At 55.6% G+C, this 20,405-nt stretch overlaps 1 protein-coding gene across 1 annotated transcript in view; it reads left to right on the forward strand.

Annotated features, from left to right (window-relative positions):
• Positions 1–2,694: 2,694 nt before the first annotated feature.
• SLC6A2 (solute carrier family 6 member 2) overlaps positions 2,695–20,405 on the forward strand; it is a 46,103-nt gene continuing 28,392 nt past the window's right edge. Inside the window, exons 1-3 of the mRNA XM_026493684.3 lie at positions 2,695–3,141; positions 14,488–14,619; positions 16,517–16,754. Of these exons, the coding sequence (XP_026349469.1) occupies positions 2,871–3,141; positions 14,488–14,619; positions 16,517–16,754 (641 nt within the window). The 5' untranslated portion in view covers positions 2,695–2,870. The remainder of the gene's footprint in view (positions 3,142–14,487; positions 14,620–16,516; positions 16,755–20,405) is intronic.

The raw sequence follows: 20,405 nt of genomic DNA on the forward strand, positions 1-20,405 counted from the left end.
GGACGTGAGGTGGTCAGCTGGGAGGCTGTAGCAGTGAGAAGACGGGGATGTTGCGGTGGGCGGCAGGGGAGGCTGGGGCTTCCCGGGCTGTTCAGAGGTGGGAGACTCGGGACCAGCTGGGTGGGGCATGGGGTAAAAGCAGAGGAGGGAAACGTGATCATTAGAGAGATTCTGAGGGTCTCGATCCACCAATCGGTGGAGAGGACAGAGGTGGGGAGCCAGGAGACCTGGGTTCTCATTTCAACTTTGTCAGTTCCAACCTGTGGGTCCTCGGGCAGGTCCCTTGAGTCCTCAGAGCCACAGTTCCCTGATCTGAAAAATGGCAAGATGATTTCATTCCTGCTTTCCTCACGGGCTTATCAAGATAACCCCTGGGTCAAAGGAGATTGACAACCTTGATGGATGGGAACCTGTGGCTCCAGGCTCTCCTGAAACTGGCTCAGTCCTTCCCCTGACCTTCTTCTGCCTCTCCTCATCAGCCCCCAGAAGGTCAGGGCAGACTCACCACCCACTAATTTTCCCTTCCTCTCTACATCCTTCACAGAGGATATTTGTCATGCTGGTCCCTCTGGCAAAAATGCCCTCAGCACCCCATGCACCACCATGAATGCATTCCGTTTCCGTAGTCATTGGTGCCTTAGTATGTCTCAGGTGTTAGGAACACGGTGGGGTACAGGACAGTCAAGGTGCCCGCCTTCATGGAGCTCATAGGCTACCCAAGAGGAGACCTATAATAAACAAATAAATACATGTGTATACTGATGTAACGGAGGGAGTAAAACAGGGTGATGTGTTAGAGAGCGGGGGTGTATTTTAGATTTGAGTGGTCAGGAAGGGACTACTGAACTATTATCGGAACAATTCGGGCGGAGGAACCAGCAAGTGTCAAGGTCCTGTGGTGGGTTTGAGCTTGGACTATTTAAAGAACAGAAAGGTCAGCCTGCCTGGGTTTGTCAAAATTCCTGCCCATCCCCCTTACGTGTTGTCACCTCTGTGGCGCCTTCTTGGATTACCGCCCCCCCTTTACTTGCTGATTCAGCTCCAACCAATTTCCATACCCCTGTAGTTACAACCAATCCTGACCACACTGGGTTGTAATAGACTCTTTACACACTGGACTGTTAGCTTTTTGATGGCAGGAGCTATCTCCATGGCTCCTGGAGCCAGCCCTGTTCGGGCACACAGCAGGTGATCATTTGATGACTGAAGAAATTAACCAGGCAAGTGAATGAATGCGTGAATACCAGGTCCAAATGGCTCACTCCTTTATTTGTTTAAATGTTGCCTTCTCAAATTCCCTGACCAAACTGCCTCCCCTTCTCCCCCTCCCAACCCCTTACCAGGCTCACTTTTCCCTTTGCACATATGACCTCCCCACACACCATACAATGTGTTTATTTATTATGCCTCTTGTTTTCCCGCCAGGCAGAATGGTAAGGGTACCCTGTCAGGGATTTTTGAATAAGTTGTGCAGGACTGTCTCCCAAGAGCCTAGAACAGTGACTGGCACATCGCAGGCATATGTAGGAACAGATGAGGAAGAGGTAAATGAACACGTGGATAAATGAATAAAGTTCTCAGGCTCATGGAACAGGAGTCACACCCGCAAATCTGTGTAACAAACAGAGGAGGTCAGGGCTGGGGTATGACCTTTCAACTGTGAGCCAGCCAATGGGCCACCAGCAGGTTTGCAAACCTAGGTAGGCACTGAGCAGAACATCCCCACTTTGTTGACGGAGAAAACTCCGCAGGGTAGTTTAAGGGGCCTGCGGCGGATGACAGAGCTAGGACTGACTCGGGTCATCTGCTCTCCGTGGTCTTTTCCCGGGCCCCTCTCAGACGCGACTCTGACCCCAGTTCTGGGCGTCTCGCTCTCTTCCCGTGGTGGGAAGTCAGAGCTCGGTGCCCCCCGGGAGCTGCGTCTGGCGCGCCTGTGCGTACTGGCAAGGGAGCGGGCGCCCGGGTCCCCGAGTCGCCCCCCGAGCCCGCGCCGCGCCCCCGCCCCTGCCCAGCCCCGACCGCGCTGTCAGTCCCCATTAGCGCTAACAGGCTCCAGACGGAGCGGGCCCGGCGCGGGCTTAATGCAATCGGCGCGTTACCTGGGGCGCAGGCTACATTACCAGCCCGTCCCCCGCCCGGCGCGGCCAGACCAGGCAGCCCGCGCCCGGCCGGCCGCCCCGCGCCTCCCGCGCTCCTCGGGCCGCGCCCGAGCGCCACGCGGCGGAGCCCAGCCCCGGCCCGCGCCGCACAGCCTGCCGCGGCCAGGCGGGGCACCCGGGATCGCGGCGCTGCCGGACACTTGAGTGCGCCCTGCGCGCCTCCTGGCCGAGGTGTGCCGGGGAGGCCCTGGCTGCGAGCGCAGAGACAGAGTGGCAGCGAGTTTGAAGTGCAGAAGGGTGAGTGTCCCGGGAGGCTCCCGGGGCTGCTGGAGGCAGCACCGATCCGAGCTGGGGGGCAGGGGGCAGCAAACGGCACTGGCAGGGTCCCCGCCCCTGGGAAATCTCAGCCTCTGCGTGTCCCAGCCCCGCCATCTGGGGGCGAGAGGGAGCGGGCGAATGAGGGACGCGCTGCGTGGTCCCGGGCCGGACCCACGGGGCGGACAGGGGCGGTCTCCACCTCTCAGTTCTGTCTCAGTTCCACACTCCCCTACCACTGTTTCCAATTTTTTTTTTTTCCAACAGAAGCGCTCGCGTTTGGGGAAACCCCGCGTCTGCCCAGGGCGCGCTGGCTGCTGTGTCTCGGCGCTCCGGGGAGGTCTCTGGAGGCGCAAGCAGGGCGGGATGGCCTAGTGACCGCATCTTTTCCTTTCATCCGCGCAGAGCCTCGGAGTGCTCCCAGTATCGCTGACGTTCCCCTCGCCAACCGCACCCATGCTTCTGGCGCGGATGAAGCCGCAGGTGCAGCCCGAGAACAGCGGGGCGGACCAGGGGCCCGAGCCCGTGCAAGGGCGCAAAGCCGCGGAGCTGTTGGTGGTAAAAGAGCGCAACGGCGTCCAGTGTCTCCTGGCGTCTCGCGCAGGGGACGAGCAGCCCCGGGAGACCTGGGGCAAGAAGATCGACTTCCTGCTGTCGGTGATAGGCTTCGCTGTGGACCTGGCCAACGTGTGGCGCTTCCCCTACCTCTGCTACAAGAACGGTGGTGGTGAGACCCCTGATGGGCTGGGGGTTTGGACTTGCGAGGCTACCTGTCCCGCAGCAGTGGCGGGGATAGGGGCTGGGATGGAGATGCTGGGATGCGCGTGGTAGAAGAGGAAGCATGCGAGCGAGTCTGGAACGCAGGAAGGGTCTGGACAGGGCTCATGGAAAAAGGAGTGGTCCCCGGTGGAAAAGAGAAGTGGAGGCTTGCCCCTGGACAGTGATAAGTGCATGGGTGGAAGGACAGAATCTGGGGCCCTAAGTTGGGTGAGAAACACTGATCTTTTGATGGTTCGCAGGAAGAGAGGTGGAGATTTGGAGAGCTCTGGAAGGGGCCCCAGAAGGGCACAGGAAGTGACAACCAGGCACACGGGAACCCTAACTCCAGCACTCTGAGCCTTGGGCCAGAGGCCTCTGGGCCAAAAAGGGAGAGAGGACGTGGGCTCCCTGAAGGCATTTGGGGGGCCCTGCACTCTTGGGGACAAAGACTCTGAAACAGAGACACACAGAGAGAAGCTAGTGTCAGAGGGAACACCTCTCTCAGGATGGGGGTTGTGTTGCTGGAGGCGCCGGAGTGCACAGCCTCAATAGGATTGCGTCATTAGGTACCAAGAACTCACCTGATCTTGGAGGCAGGAGGCCTGGGATGAAGCCTTTACTTCCTGGGGTCCTGGCCACAATGCAGGGTGGAGTAGTAGAGGGGCCTGGAGAAAACTCCAGTGGAAGCAGCCAGGCTCTCTTCCCTATCCCGAGCCGGGTGACAGATGACCTACCTGCCTGGGACGCGAGTCTAGACACCAACTACAGCAGAGCCCTGGAAGAAGGGGCCTAGGGCGTGGGACACAAGGTCCTAACACTCTAGCCTCTTCTTGAGGGCCTTTGCTTCTGGGTGCCCAAACCACCCCAGTCCTGTGCCTCTTGCTGGAATGAGTTCAGGGGTGCCCTGCCGAAAGCCTGGGAAAATGATGGGGAGGAAGAAGTTGGCAAAGGGGAGCCCGGCTCTGGAAACTTCTCTATATCCATGAGGTCATCCTGCCTGGCAGGGGCTCTAGCTCCTGACTCCAGGTGGTCAGAGGCAGGCAGGGCGAGGGCTTGGAACCGGGTAAAGGGAAGGCTCGCAACCGGTCCTGTAGGGTCTGGGACCTAGCTCTCTGCTTCAGCCTTTGCTCTGGACACCTGCTCCGGTTGAGAAATGGGAAGCACGATCCAGAGGTGACACTCCTCCGTGGTTGGCTGCCACAGCCTCTCAAGTCTCTGGTCGGCTTTAAGAATTCTGGCCTTTTGGACCCAGGGAGGGAGGAAAAGCAGATTGCATGTATTTTTAGCAGGTGGGGAGATGACGAATGAAAGACAGACCGAGACCCTAAGATGCGCCGTCTGGCATGTCCTCAGTGGCCGTCCGAGGCTGCATGCCCCGAGACAGCAGGAGGCCCCCTCATGAACCAGCAACAGTTCCTGGGTTCCTCTCAGTGTGAGGCACAGTGCTAGGCTCCGCGGGGGCCCCCTACGTATATTCATCACCACGTCTGCCTGCCAGGAGCTTTAGTCACCTAAAGTGTCATGCCACTGCACGCCATTGTCACTGTCATAAGTGTTGGTTGAAACTAAAAGCACCCCAGATGGCCAGTTGGACATGTCGGCTAGACGGATATTCTAGAGCTCCCACTGTGTGCTCCCGAGGCCATTGCCACCAACTGTGAGCACCTGCTGTATGCTCGGTGATACACCAGGTGCGGGGCGGGGGACAAACACAGCCAATTTGTCACAGGTTCCAATTTTTAGGCAAACTCGGTGGGAAACTCCCTGTCGTTGGTCTGCAAACCCTGCATATCGCCCAGCCGTGTTGTTTGGTCTTTTATCTCTTTGTGTATCGGTCACCCAAACAGACGGGGGCATAAACTGTGGCTTTTTCCTGCCTCTATTTCGAATGCTCAAAATAAGGTCCAGATCCTAGGAAGGTGGTAGAAGGTGCCCAACAGACGTCTGTTGAATGAGTACATGAATGGAATGATCCACGCCTTAATGCCTACTCAGAGACAGCGGGAACGCCCGGCAGGAACTGACCAAGAAAGGGAGCTCGCGCTGGTGGGCTGGGGCCAGCAGGCCGGGGGTCAGGGGCCTTGGCCATGGAGTCCCGGGTTCCAACTTCTGCCAGTGGGACTTTGGCCTCTCCTGCCTCAATGTCCTCATCTGTCAAATGGAAAGAATGGTTCTCACCTTTCAGAGGGCGAGGATGGGAGAATGTGATATAAGGCTCACGGAGAGCCACGCAGGGAGTATGGCCCCTTGTAAGGGTAGCTGCCCCTCTTCCTTAACCACGTTTTGATGATGTGGGAAATGGATGGGAGAGGTGACAAGCGTTCTAAAGGCCTGAAGAGGGGCTGATTGGGAAAGATGGGGACGTGGACTGTCCTCGGAGCTCAGGCCCTCGGGATGGGAGGTGCATGGATAAGCCTTGAGACGGTAGGAGGCATGCTCGTTGCTCGAGAATGCATGTGGGATCATCTCAGAGACGAGGAGTGCGGGCTGGCGGGAGGGCAAGCCAGCAGAGATAAGGGCGGAGAGGCAAGTCAGGGCCCGGTCCTGGAGACCTTGAATGCCAGGCTAAGGGGTGGGGAAGTCGTACCAGTGAATTTCCATTAGTGGCCACGATGTCCGCGGTTGACCCAGGGGAGCCATGCAGCCTCCCCCTCCATTGCCGACTAGAAGGCAGCTCCTTTTCTGAGCTACCCCTTAGCCCTCCAGGGGAGCTCAGCTGGCCCCTTTGGAACTTCATCTCTGCTGAGCCCTCCTGGCTGCTCCTTGGGGATCAGTCCCTCACCATAATTCTAAAGTCAGCCCCTGAGATGTGCAAGCAGGTTGGCAGGTGGGTGTCCTGTAATGGTGGAAGCAGCCCGAAGACTCGAGTTTGAATCCCAGCTCCGTTTCTCTGGGCATGGCCCCACCCCTCTCCTAGCCTGAGTTCCCTGTGACAGCTGGAGATGAGCTTCGATGCCCCCCACGAGCTCTCCTTCTCCAGTGACCTGGCTCAACGCCGCGCCCAAGCTGGGACTCGGCCGCCTTGTCGTGTACTAGCCCGTGTGAGCTTCTGCTGCCGGTTTGCACATAGTAACCTCCAAGTCTGGCTGTGCCCGCTGGCTCAGACCGGAGCATGTTGTGAAATGATACAGGTGCCAATAGTTTAGGCCCCCGGCTAATACTTTCTGAATAAATTCCTGGGAACGATCAGTCTGTCTGAACATCTTCCCAGAGGCCAGCTGCTGGGAGGCACACGTGCGGGAGGCTACGGACGGGGAAAGCCAGTTTTGGAAATTTCAGAACCTTCTCAAACAGAGAGACAGTGCCAGGCTGTGGGGGCTATTTTCAGGATGCTAGAATCTCCCCTGCACCTGTGGTCTTCGGCCTGGCCTGTGCTGGTCCCCGGGGAGGCGTGGGCCGATCGCCTGGCTCTCCACGTCGGCCTGCCCGGCCAGGAAAGGAGTCTCGGCGATGGCTGCTTCTGTTTGAAATGAGTCCTGTGCTGTCAGACAGATGGTCTCTGGGTTCAGGCAGACCCAGGTTTGAATCTGAGCCTGACACTTTCTGGCAATGGAACCCTGAACTCATCCTCTCTGGGCCTCAGTTTCCTTGTGCAGAGAAGGAGAAAGCGTCTACCTTCCAGCAGGGTGATGATATCGAGGACATAAACAAAGCCTTCGATATAGTGTCTGGCACAGAGAAGTGGCTCAGGAAACAGACCTGTTCCTATCGTTGCTATTGTTTGTTGATTTTCAACTACAGGCTAGACCCAGGAGTACGGTCAGGTCCTGAGTTTGGAGGGAGCAGAATTGATTCTAGGAATCAATCTAGGAAGGGGAGTCAGGCTGGACAGCAGGCACACCTGGGCCCAGGGAATCGAGAATCAAGAGCTGGGCTCTGCTCCGTGTTCTGGGAGTATGACCTCCTCCCACGGCTCTTTGCTCACCTGGATGATGGGGATTAATATTCCTGCACGGGGGCCCGTGAGATGTGGTTCTGGTCCCGAATAGGGTTCTTCTCCATTCCCTAGTATGCTGACGGTCTCAGGTATCCGTAGCCCATGGGGTGGGAACCCTCTTGGCCAACATATTTGGGCTTCCGGAGGCTGGATGTGAAGTGATGGCTGGTGCAGAGGTCAGAGGCTTGCAAACTCGGTGTTCTCCCACCCGGCCTGGCTGTAGGAGGCCGTCTTCGCCCTGAGCTTGCCAAACCCAACAGGGCCGTCCACTGACGAGTTTGCAGGAACGAGGAGGTGCTCATCAGGACCTAGAGCTGCGTCTTGAATCTGGGGTCACTGGCATGATGTGGCTCGTTGCTCTGAGCTGGCCAGAAAGAGCTAAGGAAGCCGTTTCCAGCAAGATGGGATTTCATGGGGCTAAATGTTACACCCTTTCCTGTGGTCCCAGACCCGACTGCCTAAGTAAGGATGAGGTCACAGTGCAAGGGGAGGGAGGCCCTGGGGCTTTCATTAGCCGCGGGAGCCACGTACCGCACGAGAAAGCGTTTCCAACATGCCCACCATATTCCAGGAACACGGAGATGAGCAAAAGCTCCCTTTAGGGAGCTCGTAGTCTCGGGTAGATATCCTAAAAGTTAACGTCATCTTGGATCCTGTTGTTGGAAGGCTTATATCCCGAATGAGGGAGATGAGGGTTCACTTATAATGGATTCTGAGCATCTGGAAGACCCGCTTTTTGGTTCATTGATAAGAGACCAGGACCGAGATGGGAAAGCAGCACCTTCAAGGAGCTCTAGGGAAACTCCAGCTTTTGTGAATAAAAATCAGGTCAGACCCGCAAAGCTACCATGAGGCGAAGTAACCCCAACCCCCGTTTCCCTGAATTTCACCCCCAGTGCCCTCCTGAAAGGAGCCAGGGGGTTCATCTATCAGGAAGTGGGCATGTTTCCTCCCTGGGGGTGTTCCCTGGTCTCAGAGCCAAGGTCAGCTCAGAGGTCAGCTGGGAGCACCTAAGCCGAATGTGTAGGTCACTCCGTGGGGAGCTCCCTCCTGGAGCAGCGGGAGCGTCTGCAGTGGTGTGCACCCCTGCTCCTGGCCGATCTCAGTGAGAGGCAGGAGTCCAGGGCTACAAGACCCCACTTGGGCGGTAGTTGGGGGGATCCTGAGGCCAGTGGGCAGGGGCCCACGGTGGTCCTTGAGGTCCTTCAGGAGAAGATAAGTCTTGGGGAGGAGGAAACACGGCCGTCATCCCATGGTTCTGATACCCTACCCTGGACAGAGTCCGTGCTGACAAACTCGAATGATCTGGGCTTGGTTTAGTATAAGAATTAGAGTGTTTCCCTACAGGAATGGCCGCATGAAGCCAGGGGCTGAGCTGGTGAGGGCTCAGAGGGCGTTGCTATGGCCAACCCCCAGTGCACGAAGCATTGCTTTGGACAAGGCCGATCTGGCTTGTTCTCCGTGGCTCTAAGGCCAGACGGAAGGTGGAAAGGGGAGGCTGCCGGTTGAGGGGGGGGGTGTGGGATTGAGGGAACGGGAAAAAGTCATGCTGGCCAGATGGAGAGGCTGGCCGCCAGGTTCAGCAAAGCCTCAGTGGACCGTGGGGACCTCGGAGCCTGGGATGGCCCCCCAGACTTGTCCTGAGTTGAGGTGAGGAGGCCGGGACTATGCCCTGACATCAATTGGTCAGTGGGTACCAGCTACCTTGGGAAGGCGACGTGGCCTTGGGGGCGGTGGCTCTCTTCAACTGAGGCGGTTGCCAAGGGGCCTACAGCTGAGGGCTGAGCAGGACCAGCCGCGGGGGAGCAGGTCTCTCCCTCCTGAGGGGCTTCTGGGGAGCACAGTAGGAGCCCTTTCCAGTCTTGGAGCTGGCGGTGACCTGGGGGAACCCTGACTCCGTTCCTGCCTGTGGTCTGCACCCTTGTTTGGCCACAGGGGAATGGCCAGCCTCCCTTGGGACGGGCACAGGAGGCCCCACGGGACCTGCGTGCGCTCCCCTGCGTGATGGCAGGACACGATTCCCGTAGAGGGAGCACCTCGGACGTGCCAGGTACTTGCTTCTCCTCCATCATCGCCATTATCACAGCACACCGGTGGTGCGGAGACGGTCCTCCGTGCTTCTACACGGCCCCGTGCTCCAACACTCCAGACCCCAGCGGGGTGTCGACCCGGAGTGAGCAGACCCCACGGGCTCAGGGCACAGTCCTGCAAGACTGCCCCCACTTCAGGTGCCCGCCAAGGTCTCCAGCGGTCCGCTGCACTTCTGACCACCTGGCTGCAAATCAGGGGTTTCCGGGATCCCCTCGTCAGGTGCAGTCATCTGCTATGGCAGCTCCTAGAACTCAGGGAAGCACCGTCTTACATTTTGCAGCTTGTTATAAACGGTGTGATGAAGGATACCAAAGAGCAGTCAGTTGGGGAGGTACGTGGGGCGAGGTCTGGGACAGTGCCGAGCGCAGGAGTTTCTGCCCTCGCCGAGTTGGGGTGGGCCACCCTCCTGGCACGTGGGTGTGTTCACCACCCCAGAAGTTTTCCGAGTTCCGTAGCTCAGAGACCTTTATGGAAGCTTCGTCACGTGGGCATCATTGGTATTAACTTCATCTCCAGCCCCCCATATCTTTCCCCGAGGTTGGAAGCTGGGGCTGAAAGTTCCAAATTTCTAATCAGGGTCTGGCTTTTCTGGGGACCACCCCCCCCAGCAGCCCACCAAGAATTGTCTCATTAGAACAAAAGATCCTCCTATCACCCAGAAAATTTCAAGGGATTTGGGAGCTCTGTGTAAGACACTCCTATCACTCCCACTCAGAAAATTGTGCGGGTTTTTAAGAGCTCTGTGTTAGGAACCCAGAGCAGAGACCAAATATCTACGTATCACATTATGTCACAGCGGGTCTGCCCTGGGCCCTGTGCTTTAGAGAACCCCGTTCGGCCCTCCTTCCCTTCTCACCGAGGCCAGAGCCAAGAAAGCCTGCTCACCCAGAGCACTGCCTCCCCCCGCCACCACTCCAGGTACCCAGACCCTGGAATTCCCTGTGCAAACACCCCAACCCCCTTCTGGGTCTGCAGGGGCCTCCCAGCTCATGCCTTCTGTCGTGTGGGCTGTGCTGCAGGTGCGCAGGGCCCGGGACCCAGGGGAGGCCGGGGACCCACTGTCCGCAGGGGTGTGGACAGAGAGCTTAGACATGTGGGTGCAAGAGTCCACACGTGTGTGCAAAAGGCCTTGCATGTCATTGGACAGCACTGAGGTGGGGAAGAATTGGGGTGCAGGCAAATGGGGCTCCCCTTATGTTATCACATTGCCCTGCAGAACTATAGGAGGGGAGGGCTCCAAAATTGAACCTTATAATAGAACCATCATGAAGGTCTAGCTGTTGAGGTAAGAAGAGAGAGCATGTTTGATTTAAGAGGTGTGGCCCGATGTGTCATGAAAGGCGTGGCCCCGTGGGTGTAGATCCCCACTCTTGCCCCCGAGCCCACCCGTGCACCTGACGGGGGCAGCACTGTCTCCTACAGAAATCTCAACCTCTCTTCCCCCCTTATGTCTACTATGCCTTTGGGGTGTTCAGGGAGGGGGCTCAAGTCTGGCTAAGTCTTGGCCTTGACCAAGGTTTTCATGGCGATCTGGCGAAAGCCACAGGCAGTGACCATCCGTAGTTTTGTGGGTTTTCACTTCTTGATATATCAGGGTGTGGCCAGAAGGCACAGTTTGAGGAATCCGGCCCCCAGCGGTCTGGGAAGAGGGTTCAGCTAGGTCTCAGGGGACCCTCCTCTCCTTCCTGCAGCCCCTCCCTGATCACACTCTCTCCACCTCACCCCAAATCGCCACCAGGCCTGGGCCCTACCACCTCTAGTTGAGCCCCCTGTAGACATTCGCTCCCCTTTCCCAAGCTCCCCCTCATGTGGCCTCCTCATCTGCCTGGGTGGATCCCCGCTCGGAGCTTAGTGACCAGGGCACTTCCCTTCCTGAGGACTTGGCGTTTGCACAGAAGATTCCAGAGCCCCTCTGTGGCCAGTAGCGTTTCCCTGTAGTGGTGGCGTGTCAAGCAGCGTGCACTGGGCTGGAGGTGATGCGACAGACGCTTTCCTTATAAATTCATCCGAGGCCATTTGTCAGAGTCCCTTTTACCATTGACGGTTCTTTCCCTCGTGTGTTTGTGGGTGTCAGTGTGCAGAAGGATCGAGAGTGTGCACAGGTATGCATCTGTGTATAGGCATATGGGCTGAAGGTTCAGGAGGTATGCCCTGTAGGCGTTTCTCCAGGTCTGCACACCAGCACCTGCACAACCAGAGCATTCCAGAATCACGACAGGATTGTGGGCTGTGGCCCGAGGTTCTCCGCTCTTGGGCCCCGTGCAAGGCTGCTTATAGCTGGCAGTGCGATACATGAAGATGTAGCAGGCCCATGGGAGTGTGGTGGTTATAGGCCTTGCAGGATAGTAACTTCTAGAAAGCTTGCCGTCCAGCCTGTTTCCCCAGGAGCTGCTGCAGGCCTGTTTCTAAGGGAGGACTCCTCAGCTGACCTCAGTCACCCCTGAAATCCCTTTCCGGCTCCTCAGTTCTGCCCCAGCTTCCTCCAGATCTTTCTGCAAGGGGGCTTGAGCCAACCAGATGGTCAACGTCTTCTTTGAGAATAAGGCACTGGCCACAGGGCAGCTTTCTGGTTTTTAGCCACACTCAGCTGTTCCATGTTTCTGGAGTGTTCTTGGGCTGTTTCCTCCTGAAGCGGTGGCTGGCCCACATTAAATGCATTCGGAGAAGAGCCTCGGGCTTGGGCAGACCCATCATCCCCCCTCCTCCTCTCCCTTGCTGGGACTCCCAGCTGAGCCCAAGAGGAGACGAATCTCAGCCTGCTTAACCTATCTACCTGTTGGCAGGTGCCCCCCGGAGGCGTAAGAGTTGAGAAAACTGGCCCAGGTGAGACACTCGGTTAGCTGGCTGACGTTGCTCTTTCCCTTTGTTGTAGAAATAATGTCATGTTGTCAGCAGCAAACCGCAGGGCCAAGATCTGAGCCATGATTCCTGGCTTTTTCCTTCCCCGCTGTCCCTTGGGCCACCGACCTCAGTCTTCAGACCTGTTCAACGTTCATTCGGATAGCTCTGTTTCCCCTCCTCTCTGGCTGTGGTCTCCCGAGGGCAGTAGCAGGTGGCCACAGATGGAGTGGGGCTCAAAGAGATCCAGGTTTGAAGCCCAGCTGCATACTTCCTAGTCTGGACAAGCTACTTGGGCGAATTAGTGGTAATTATCTCTCAGGGACGGTTTTACATGAATAATTAGCGTGTGGCTTGGCATATAACGGGAACTCACCAGTGTCACCACCACCACCTACCTCCATGAGCATCACCGCCCCCACTGGGATTGCTGTCCCACCGTGGGCAGACATGGGTTCAGGTGCAAGATCAGCCCTCTCTGTGGGAGAGGGGCTGGGGCGGAGTTTGAAAGCAGGAAATGAGGAGCGGAAGGGAGATGTGGGCACTTGGGCATTGCAAAGAAGTCAGGCGTGGTCAGGCGTGGGGCAGGGGGTGGGGTGTCGGACCAGAGTATGACCAACAGACTAGATGGCCGAGCTGGTTCCAGATCCCCAGGGTCAGAACACTCTCCCCTCTAAGACCCTGCTCAGACTCATGGCCTTCACTGAGGCCAGAATGTTATGGAATCTGCACAATATGTTGGAATGGCTCTGGAGCTCGGGAGGCAGGCAGACCTAGGCCTGAACCCCAGATCCCTCACTGACCGGCTGGGTGACCTTGGTCAACTCACTTGATTTCCCCAAGCCTCAGTTCCTTCCTCTGAAAAATGGGCCTGTCAGGAGCTACCTCAGATTTTTCCGGGTAAGGTAGATGGGATCCCAGATGTCCAGCGCCCAGTGCCTACTCGATACATAGGAAGTCCTCACTTTCTGGTAGTTTCTTTCCTATGCCACCATGTTGGTCCGTCTCTTGCTACAACACTTCATGCTTTGTCCTTAAGAGCCCCGGGCTTCCTGAGGAGAAGCCCTGGGAAGAAAGTAGAGACTGACCGTCTCAGTTGCTGGGCGCGTTTGACCCGGGGTGCCATGTGACTTCGCCATCACCCTCTGTAAAATCGAGATGGTAATCATCTCTGCATCTTAGAGCTGGTGTGAAGATGGAATGAGACCTTGCCTGGAAAGTGCCTGGAACACGGCCCAGGACGTTCTCGTCCTCATGCTACCGTCATGAAATATTTCCCAGTTTCTGCATTTTGCTGGAGTGGGTAGGCCAGACAGCGTTTGGTTTCCAAGGTTACGACATCTTGGCCAAAGGCCAGAGGCGGGGGGGACGAGTGTGGATCTGGCCTGGCCACCTCCAGCTGTGTCAGGAAAAGGAGCTGGCATTTTGCTTCGGCCCCGCTTATAGCCGGGGCTGACATGGCACGTATCCCAGTGAGTCACCTCTTGGCGTCAGAGCCCCGTAAGCTCACCCTGGGGCTGCCAGGCACACGGAGAATCATCTCTGAAACTCACCCATGTCTCATCCCACCGGGAACTCTCTCAGGGATGAGTCGCTGCCCCTTCCTTGCCAGGAGCCCCCTCTAGTTTCTGCGATGCTCTGGGTGGGCTCCTTCCCTGGTCAGACCCTTGCTCCGGGGTTTGCTTCCCTTCAGCTCCCTGTAGCAGGGCGAGGGAGCCTGACGTGTTGGAAGACCTGAGTACTCATCCTGCTTCTGTCACCTACCAGCAGCGCCAACAGGACTGAATCGACTCCCTTCTCTGCCCTCAGTTTCCTCTGGGGGGGGGGGGGACACAGAGTGACCCTACCTGATTGTGTCTCTGGTTATGTCTCTTAGTGGACCTAATAAGCCAGTGAGATTGTGTTCGGGAAAGCGCCCGAGACCTGAAAATGAGACCGATAGAAGCAAAGTTAGAAACTCAATCATAGGTGACTTTGGGCACTGAGCTCTATTTTCTGGCCTCTACAAGGAGGCTTTGGGGCGATTGGCATCTCCTAGAGCAATGGTTCGTGCGAGAAAAGGTTCTGTAGGAATTTGGTGCACACCGGACCTCTACGCGTGCTCATGGCACAGCATGTGTCTGTGTATCGAAGGCCAGAAGAATCCTGCAAGAAACAAGGCCGTTCAGCTTTGATGAAGCCAGAATTTACTGCCCTGACCACGGAACCCCATTAGCATGGCCGATGGCTAGTCTTGGTACCCCCACAATTATTACAAGTGTGGCAGTTTGTGCGCGTGTCTCTGCGCCACTCTGTTCATCTGCCACAAAGCCCCCCTCGAGAAGTGGCCGGGGAGCCGCTGGGTGAGGACCCCAAGGCTCTACTAGATGTTGATCCAGGCGCTCAGAGGGGCAGGCTAAGGCTGGGCAGGGCTCTGGGGGGGTCACACGCTGCCTCTGTGTCCTCCAGGTGCCTTTCTGATCCCGTACACACTGTTCCTTATCATCGCCGGGATGCCTCTGTTCTACATGGAGCTGGCCCTGGGCCAGTACAACCGAGAAGGAGCAGCCACGGTGTGGAAGATCTGCCCATTCTTCAAAGGTAAAGCACGGGTCGGGGGGTCCAAGTTGTCCAAAAGATTTCCTCCGTGCCCCTTGGAGGAAGTGCTCCGGAGGTGGGATCTGAGGTAGACCAGCTGCCTTGGTGGGGGTGGGGGCAGGGTCAAGAGCACCCACGGTTCACAGTTACGGGGAGAGCATTTGGTGTGTCAGGGACAGCTTAGCCTATAAAGTCGAGACACCTGGGGACCAGTCCAGCTTCCACCGCTGAGTGACCAGAAGGTGTCTGTTTCCCATACGGGAAATATTTACAGAAGTGTCAGAAGTACCCAGCACACACCACTCCTCTCCGCTCACGCTCCCATGGCAGAGACATGGTCAATTGCTCGTGGGCCTTTCCGGGCTCAGCTAGAAACCTGTCTCACAGTCCTTAATCCAGCAGCCACCACTAACTGATCACAGCTGGGAGAGGTGATGAAGCCTGCTGGCATTTGGTACTTGGAGCACATCTGGAGAAAGTAGCCATAGCAACTGGCATTTCTTGGTCCCTTGGTACAAGGATGAGAAGGGCAGGGAGTCAGAATTAGTGCCTCCCAAGCGCTGGTTAGTGACCTGGGCCCAGATAGCACTGAGGGCCAGTATGACTCCTGGGCGCCTCTTCTCAGCTGGCACGTGTCTCCTGACCACCGTCTCCGTACTCAGTCCTGTAGTAGACATAGGCTGGTACAAGAGGCTTATAAGATGTGTATTAGTGAGGATTGTTTAGTTTAATTTCCGGAAATCCCACTCAAAGTGTCTTTAATGTAAAAGAGAATTAATTAATTGGCTTATGATACAGTAAAGTCTAAGAGCTTCTGGCTAGCTTCAGGTGCAGCTTGATCTAGGTGCTTGAATAAGATCACCTGGAATCTGCCTCCACCTCTCTCCATCTGAAGTCAGCGTCCGCATCCATCTCAGGCATATTCTTCTCAGGTGCCAGCAAAACTGGCATCAGCAACAACGAGATGACCTCCTACCAAGTTTAACAGGGACACAAGAAATCAAAAACACCTTCTAGCATCCTTAGAGTTCCCCGAGAGGACTCTCATTGGTTTTACTTGAGTCATAAGCCCATCTGTCAACCAATCCTTATGGCTCTGGGCAAGCAGAACTCTGAGTGGCCAGGCCTGAGGCATGTGCCTATTGCTAGGTCAAGGGCATGAGGGATTAGCCTTACCCAAGCCTCACATGCTAAGAATGCTTAAGGCTACCCCCTTCAAGCAATGCTGCACAGGCAAAAAAAAAAAAAAAAAAAAATCTACTCTAGGCAAACACCTAGAACTAGCTAGCCCAAGAGGAGCTTCCAGTATATTCAGGAAGGTGGGATTGACACATGCACTAAGCAGATGTTGAAAGCAGGGCCCAGGGCTACTCAGGGAGTTTGTTTGGGGTTCCCCAGAAGCAGGGCCTGAGACAAGGATTGTGTAGGGAGTTATTTTGGGAGGTGACTCTAGGAAGGACTGTTAGGGCACAGAGAAGGGGAGTCAGTCAATAAAAGTATGTCCTCGAGCCGGCTCCACCATGGCTGGACCAGGGGCTCATCCGCCTGGGAGACAATATTAGCCGGCCTCCCTGTTACTCCGCCCCGGGGTGAGGGACCCGGATGCTCCCTCTCCAGTGCCTCCAGCCACTCCAGTACTTACACTCTGCCTGCTCCCTGGGGGCAGGAAGGGCCTGGCACTTCTCCCGGCCTGATGAGCGGCCGAGGAGCTGCAGGGGCGAGAGAGAGCGCTCAAGCGAAGGGCTGGGGGGTTCCCAGGGCATACGGGTGGGGCTGCAGAGGAGGAGGGGCGGAGGGGTCAGGTGGTGCCATGGTCGGAGCTGGCGCCCCGGGAGACATGAGTGGCTCTGGGGCGGGGCCTGGGGAAGCCCCCGCCTGACCCCGCGCTGCCCCCACGCAGGCGTGGGCTACGCCGTGATCCTCATCGCCATCTACGTCGGCTTCTACTACAACGTCATCATCGCCTGGTCCCTTTACTACCTCTTCTCCTCCTTCACCCTCAAACTGCCCTGGACTGACTGCGGCCATTCCTGGAACAGCCCCAACTGCACCGACCCCAAGCTCCTCAACAGCTCCGTGCTGGGCAACCACACCAAGTACTCCAAGTACAAGTTCACGCCCGCAGCAGAGTTCTATGAGTAAGTCATCGGCCGCGTGTCCTACACCCACGGGCACACCAGCCCCGGTGCTGGGCAGGCCCTGGGCCAAAGGCTAAGGAAAAACCCCAAGAGAGGAGGGGACACCCCAGCCACGGTTTGTAGGGTGCCCTGAGCCGCCAGCACCTGCTAGGAGCTGAGGATCCGGTCGTGGGCAGGGCAGCGGCGGACCCCGTGTTCCGGCACGGGAGAGTGGGGCTGGGGAGAAACACACGAGTCCGCAGGCAGGGAAGCAAGAACATTTTAGAGAGTCGGCGTGCCCTTTGGGAAATGAAACACAATTTCAGGAGTGTAGGCATTCTTAAGGAGCTAAAACCAAGTATGCGGTAGAAAGGGATGGGGGTGGGGAGAAACATTAGCTCAGGTGGTCAGGGAGGGCTTCTCTGAGGAGGTGACACGAGAACAGATGAAGCCAGCCGAGGGGACACATATAGGGGCTCAGCCAATGGAGCTGTAGCTTGGACCCAAGGGGAACTGATCCCGGAGCCGTCGCCTAGCCCGCCCCATGCTGCTGTCTCTCTGGGGATTCCAGCGGGGCGAGGAGCCAGAGCTTGGGAGTGAAATTCGGGAGGCGGGAGGCAGGCCAGCTATGTGCAGCTTGGGGGGAATATTTGGACCATGTGTGTGAGGGAGTCACTGGTGGTAGAAGACAGAACATCTTTTTTAAAAAGACACTTTTTATACTGACACCATTTTAGACACAGAAAACTTATAAAAGTAACCCATAGAACTCTTATATGCCCTCCACCCACTTGGCTCCTTATAGAACCAGAGTGCAGTGACTAAAATCAGAAAATTACCGTTCATATGCTGTTAACTAACTGGCTAAAGCCCCCTCCCCCTTTTTTTTTAGTTCACCAGTTTTCCCACTCATGTCCTTTTCCGGCCCAGGATCCACTTCCCCTTAGTCTCCAATCTGTGAGAATTCTTTGGTCTTTCCTTGAGTGTCATGACCTTGACACTTGGGAGGAGTGCTGGTCAGGTATTCTGTAAAGTAGCCCTCCGCGTGGCTTGGTTTGCTGTTTTCTCCTGGTTAGGCTGAGCTTAGGCATTTTGGACAAGAACACCATAGAGACGGCGCGTGTCCTTCCCAGTGTGCCGGATCAGGGAGTATGTGATGCCAGTCTCATTCCGGGAGGCATTGCGATCGCTTGGCTAAAAGGGTGGCAGCCCGCTTCCTTCTGTGTGGAGAGAGCATTATTCCTGTGTCATTCACCAGCGTCTTCCGCGGAGCCGCTTGCGGTTATCTGAAGATCTTGTTTCTCCCCATACTTGGACCCACAATGCTTGAGCGCCCTTCAATGACTCTTGCAAGCAAAGATAATCCTTACAGCGTTTGTCTGATGGTGATTTTTCTATTCCCATCATTCCCCCTAGATTAATTGACTGGAATTCTTCTGTAAGAAAGAGGTGTCCCTTTCTCCCTATTTATTCATTCATTCGGTGACTCAGTTCTTTCTTTGGAGCTATAATTGACATGTAACATTATGTTTCAGGTGTACAGCGATTGGAAACATGTATATATTGCAAAATGATGACTACAGTAAGTTCGGTTAACATCCATCGCTGCACGTAATTACAATTTTTTTTTCCTTGTGATGAGAAAATTTTAAGATCTATTCTCTTAGCAACTTTCAAATACACAGGACAGTACTGTTAACTGGGGGACTGCGCTGTACGTGGCATCCCAGGACTTACTTATTTTAAAGTTGGAACTTTGTATCTTTCGACCCCCCTCACCCTATTTGCCCACCCCCAACCCTGCCTCTCGCAATTACCAATTCATCTTTATCTAGGAGTTTGGATTTTTTTTTTTAAAGGTTTGGATTCCACATATAAGTGGGATCATATGGGATTTGTCTTTCTCTGTCTGACTTACTTCACTTAGCATAATGCCCTCAAGGTCTGTCTGTGTTGTCACACATGGCAGGATTTCCCTCTTTTTTATGGCTGAATATTGTGTATATATACCATGGTGTGTGTGTGTGTGTGTGTGTGTGTCTGTCTGTCTGTCTGTCTGTCTCCCTTTCTCTCCCTGCCCCCCCGACAGGGACACACACACGCACACTCCATCATTTTTATACATTCACGCATCCATGGATGTCTTGCTCCCGTGTCTTGGCTCTTATAAATAATGCCGCAGTGAACATAGATAGGGGTGTAGGTATCTTTTTGAATTAGTGTTTCCACTTCCTTCAGATAAATACCTACCAGTAGAATTGCTGGATCATAAGGTAGTTCATTTTTAACTTAAAAAAAAAAAGATTTCATTTATTTATTTGACAGAGAGAGAGAGCACGTGAGCACATGAGCGGGGGCGGGGCAGAGGGAGAGGGAGAAGCAGGCTCCCTGCTGAGTGGGAAGCCCCACGCAGGGATTCGATCCCAGGACCCTGGGATCAGGACCTGAGCCGAAGGCAGACCCTCAACCAACTGAGCCACCCGGGAGCCCCTGTTTTTAACTTTTTGAGGAGTCTCCATACTGTTTCCCGCAGCGGCTGCGCCTGTTTGCGTCCCCACCCACAGCACATGAGGGGACCCTTTCCTCCCTGCTCCCCAGCGCTTGTTACATCTTGTTTTTTGATGGCGGCCATTCTAACAGGTGTGAGGCTCTGACAGCTCGTGGTGGTTTTGGTCCGCATTTCCTCATTCATTCATTTATGTCTGTACGGGCTCGTGGAGGGTTATTTTATTCTGTGGTTTTAATCCAGAACCGTCGACATTTATTTTGTGGTTCCGTTGAATCCTGTCATCCTCTAGTCTATCCTTTTGTGTCCTGAGGTGGGCGATGGTCAACTTGTCCTCAGCCACCTAGTGGAAGATGTTTGCACGGCGGGCCCTTGAAAATGGAGCAGGGACTGTCTTTCTTCCTGGGGCGTGGGACCGGGGAAATGCCACTGGGACCTCACTCTCGAGGCGCACATGGTCTGGACGAGGGTGTGGCAAACTGTTCTATAAAAGACCAGATGGCAAATATTTGGGGCTTTGAGGGCCTTCTATGTCTCTTGCCTATTCTTCTTTGTTTCCTTTTATCCTTTCAAAAGATAAAAACCATTCTTAGCTCACAGGCTACAGCCTGGATTTGGCTTGGGGGCCGTGGTTTGCTGACTCCTAGTCTAGAGAGGTTGTCTGTCTGTCCAGTTCAGTGAAGCAGCCACATGTGGCCAGTGGAGCCATGGAAAAGTGACCAGTATGACCAAAGAATTACATTTTTAAATGTGATTTAATTTCCATCAATATACTTTTAAAGAGCTACGTGGGGCCAGTGGCTACCACCTCGGACAGTTGAGGTCCAGAGGATGAGGAAAGACAGATTTATAGAAGACAGAACGCTAGGACCAGCCTCTGTCTGTCCGACGGATTCTCAACCCCAAGGACCTGGGAGTGAGTCCCGATTACCTGGAGATTGGAGTTCCCTTAGGCCAGTTTCCACCCTTGCCATCTCAGGCCAGTGGGGCCAAGGAGATACGGTTTGGTAAAAAGCAGCCTCTGGAAAGTCTGCTGCTTCTTGGGGCTCGGGGGAATTAGGGGCTCAGGACCCAGAACCGACCCTCCATGAGCCCTCGCAGCGAATTTGCTAAGGGCCCCCGCCCTACATGCCCACCTCCCTCCGTGTTTCCTGGATTTCCAGCAG

The sequence above is a fragment of the Ursus arctos genome, unplaced genomic scaffold (assembly GCF_023065955.2).
Source record: "Ursus arctos isolate Adak ecotype North America unplaced genomic scaffold, UrsArc2.0 scaffold_19, whole genome shotgun sequence".
NCBI classification, from domain to species: domain Eukaryota; kingdom Metazoa; phylum Chordata; class Mammalia; order Carnivora; family Ursidae; genus Ursus; species Ursus arctos.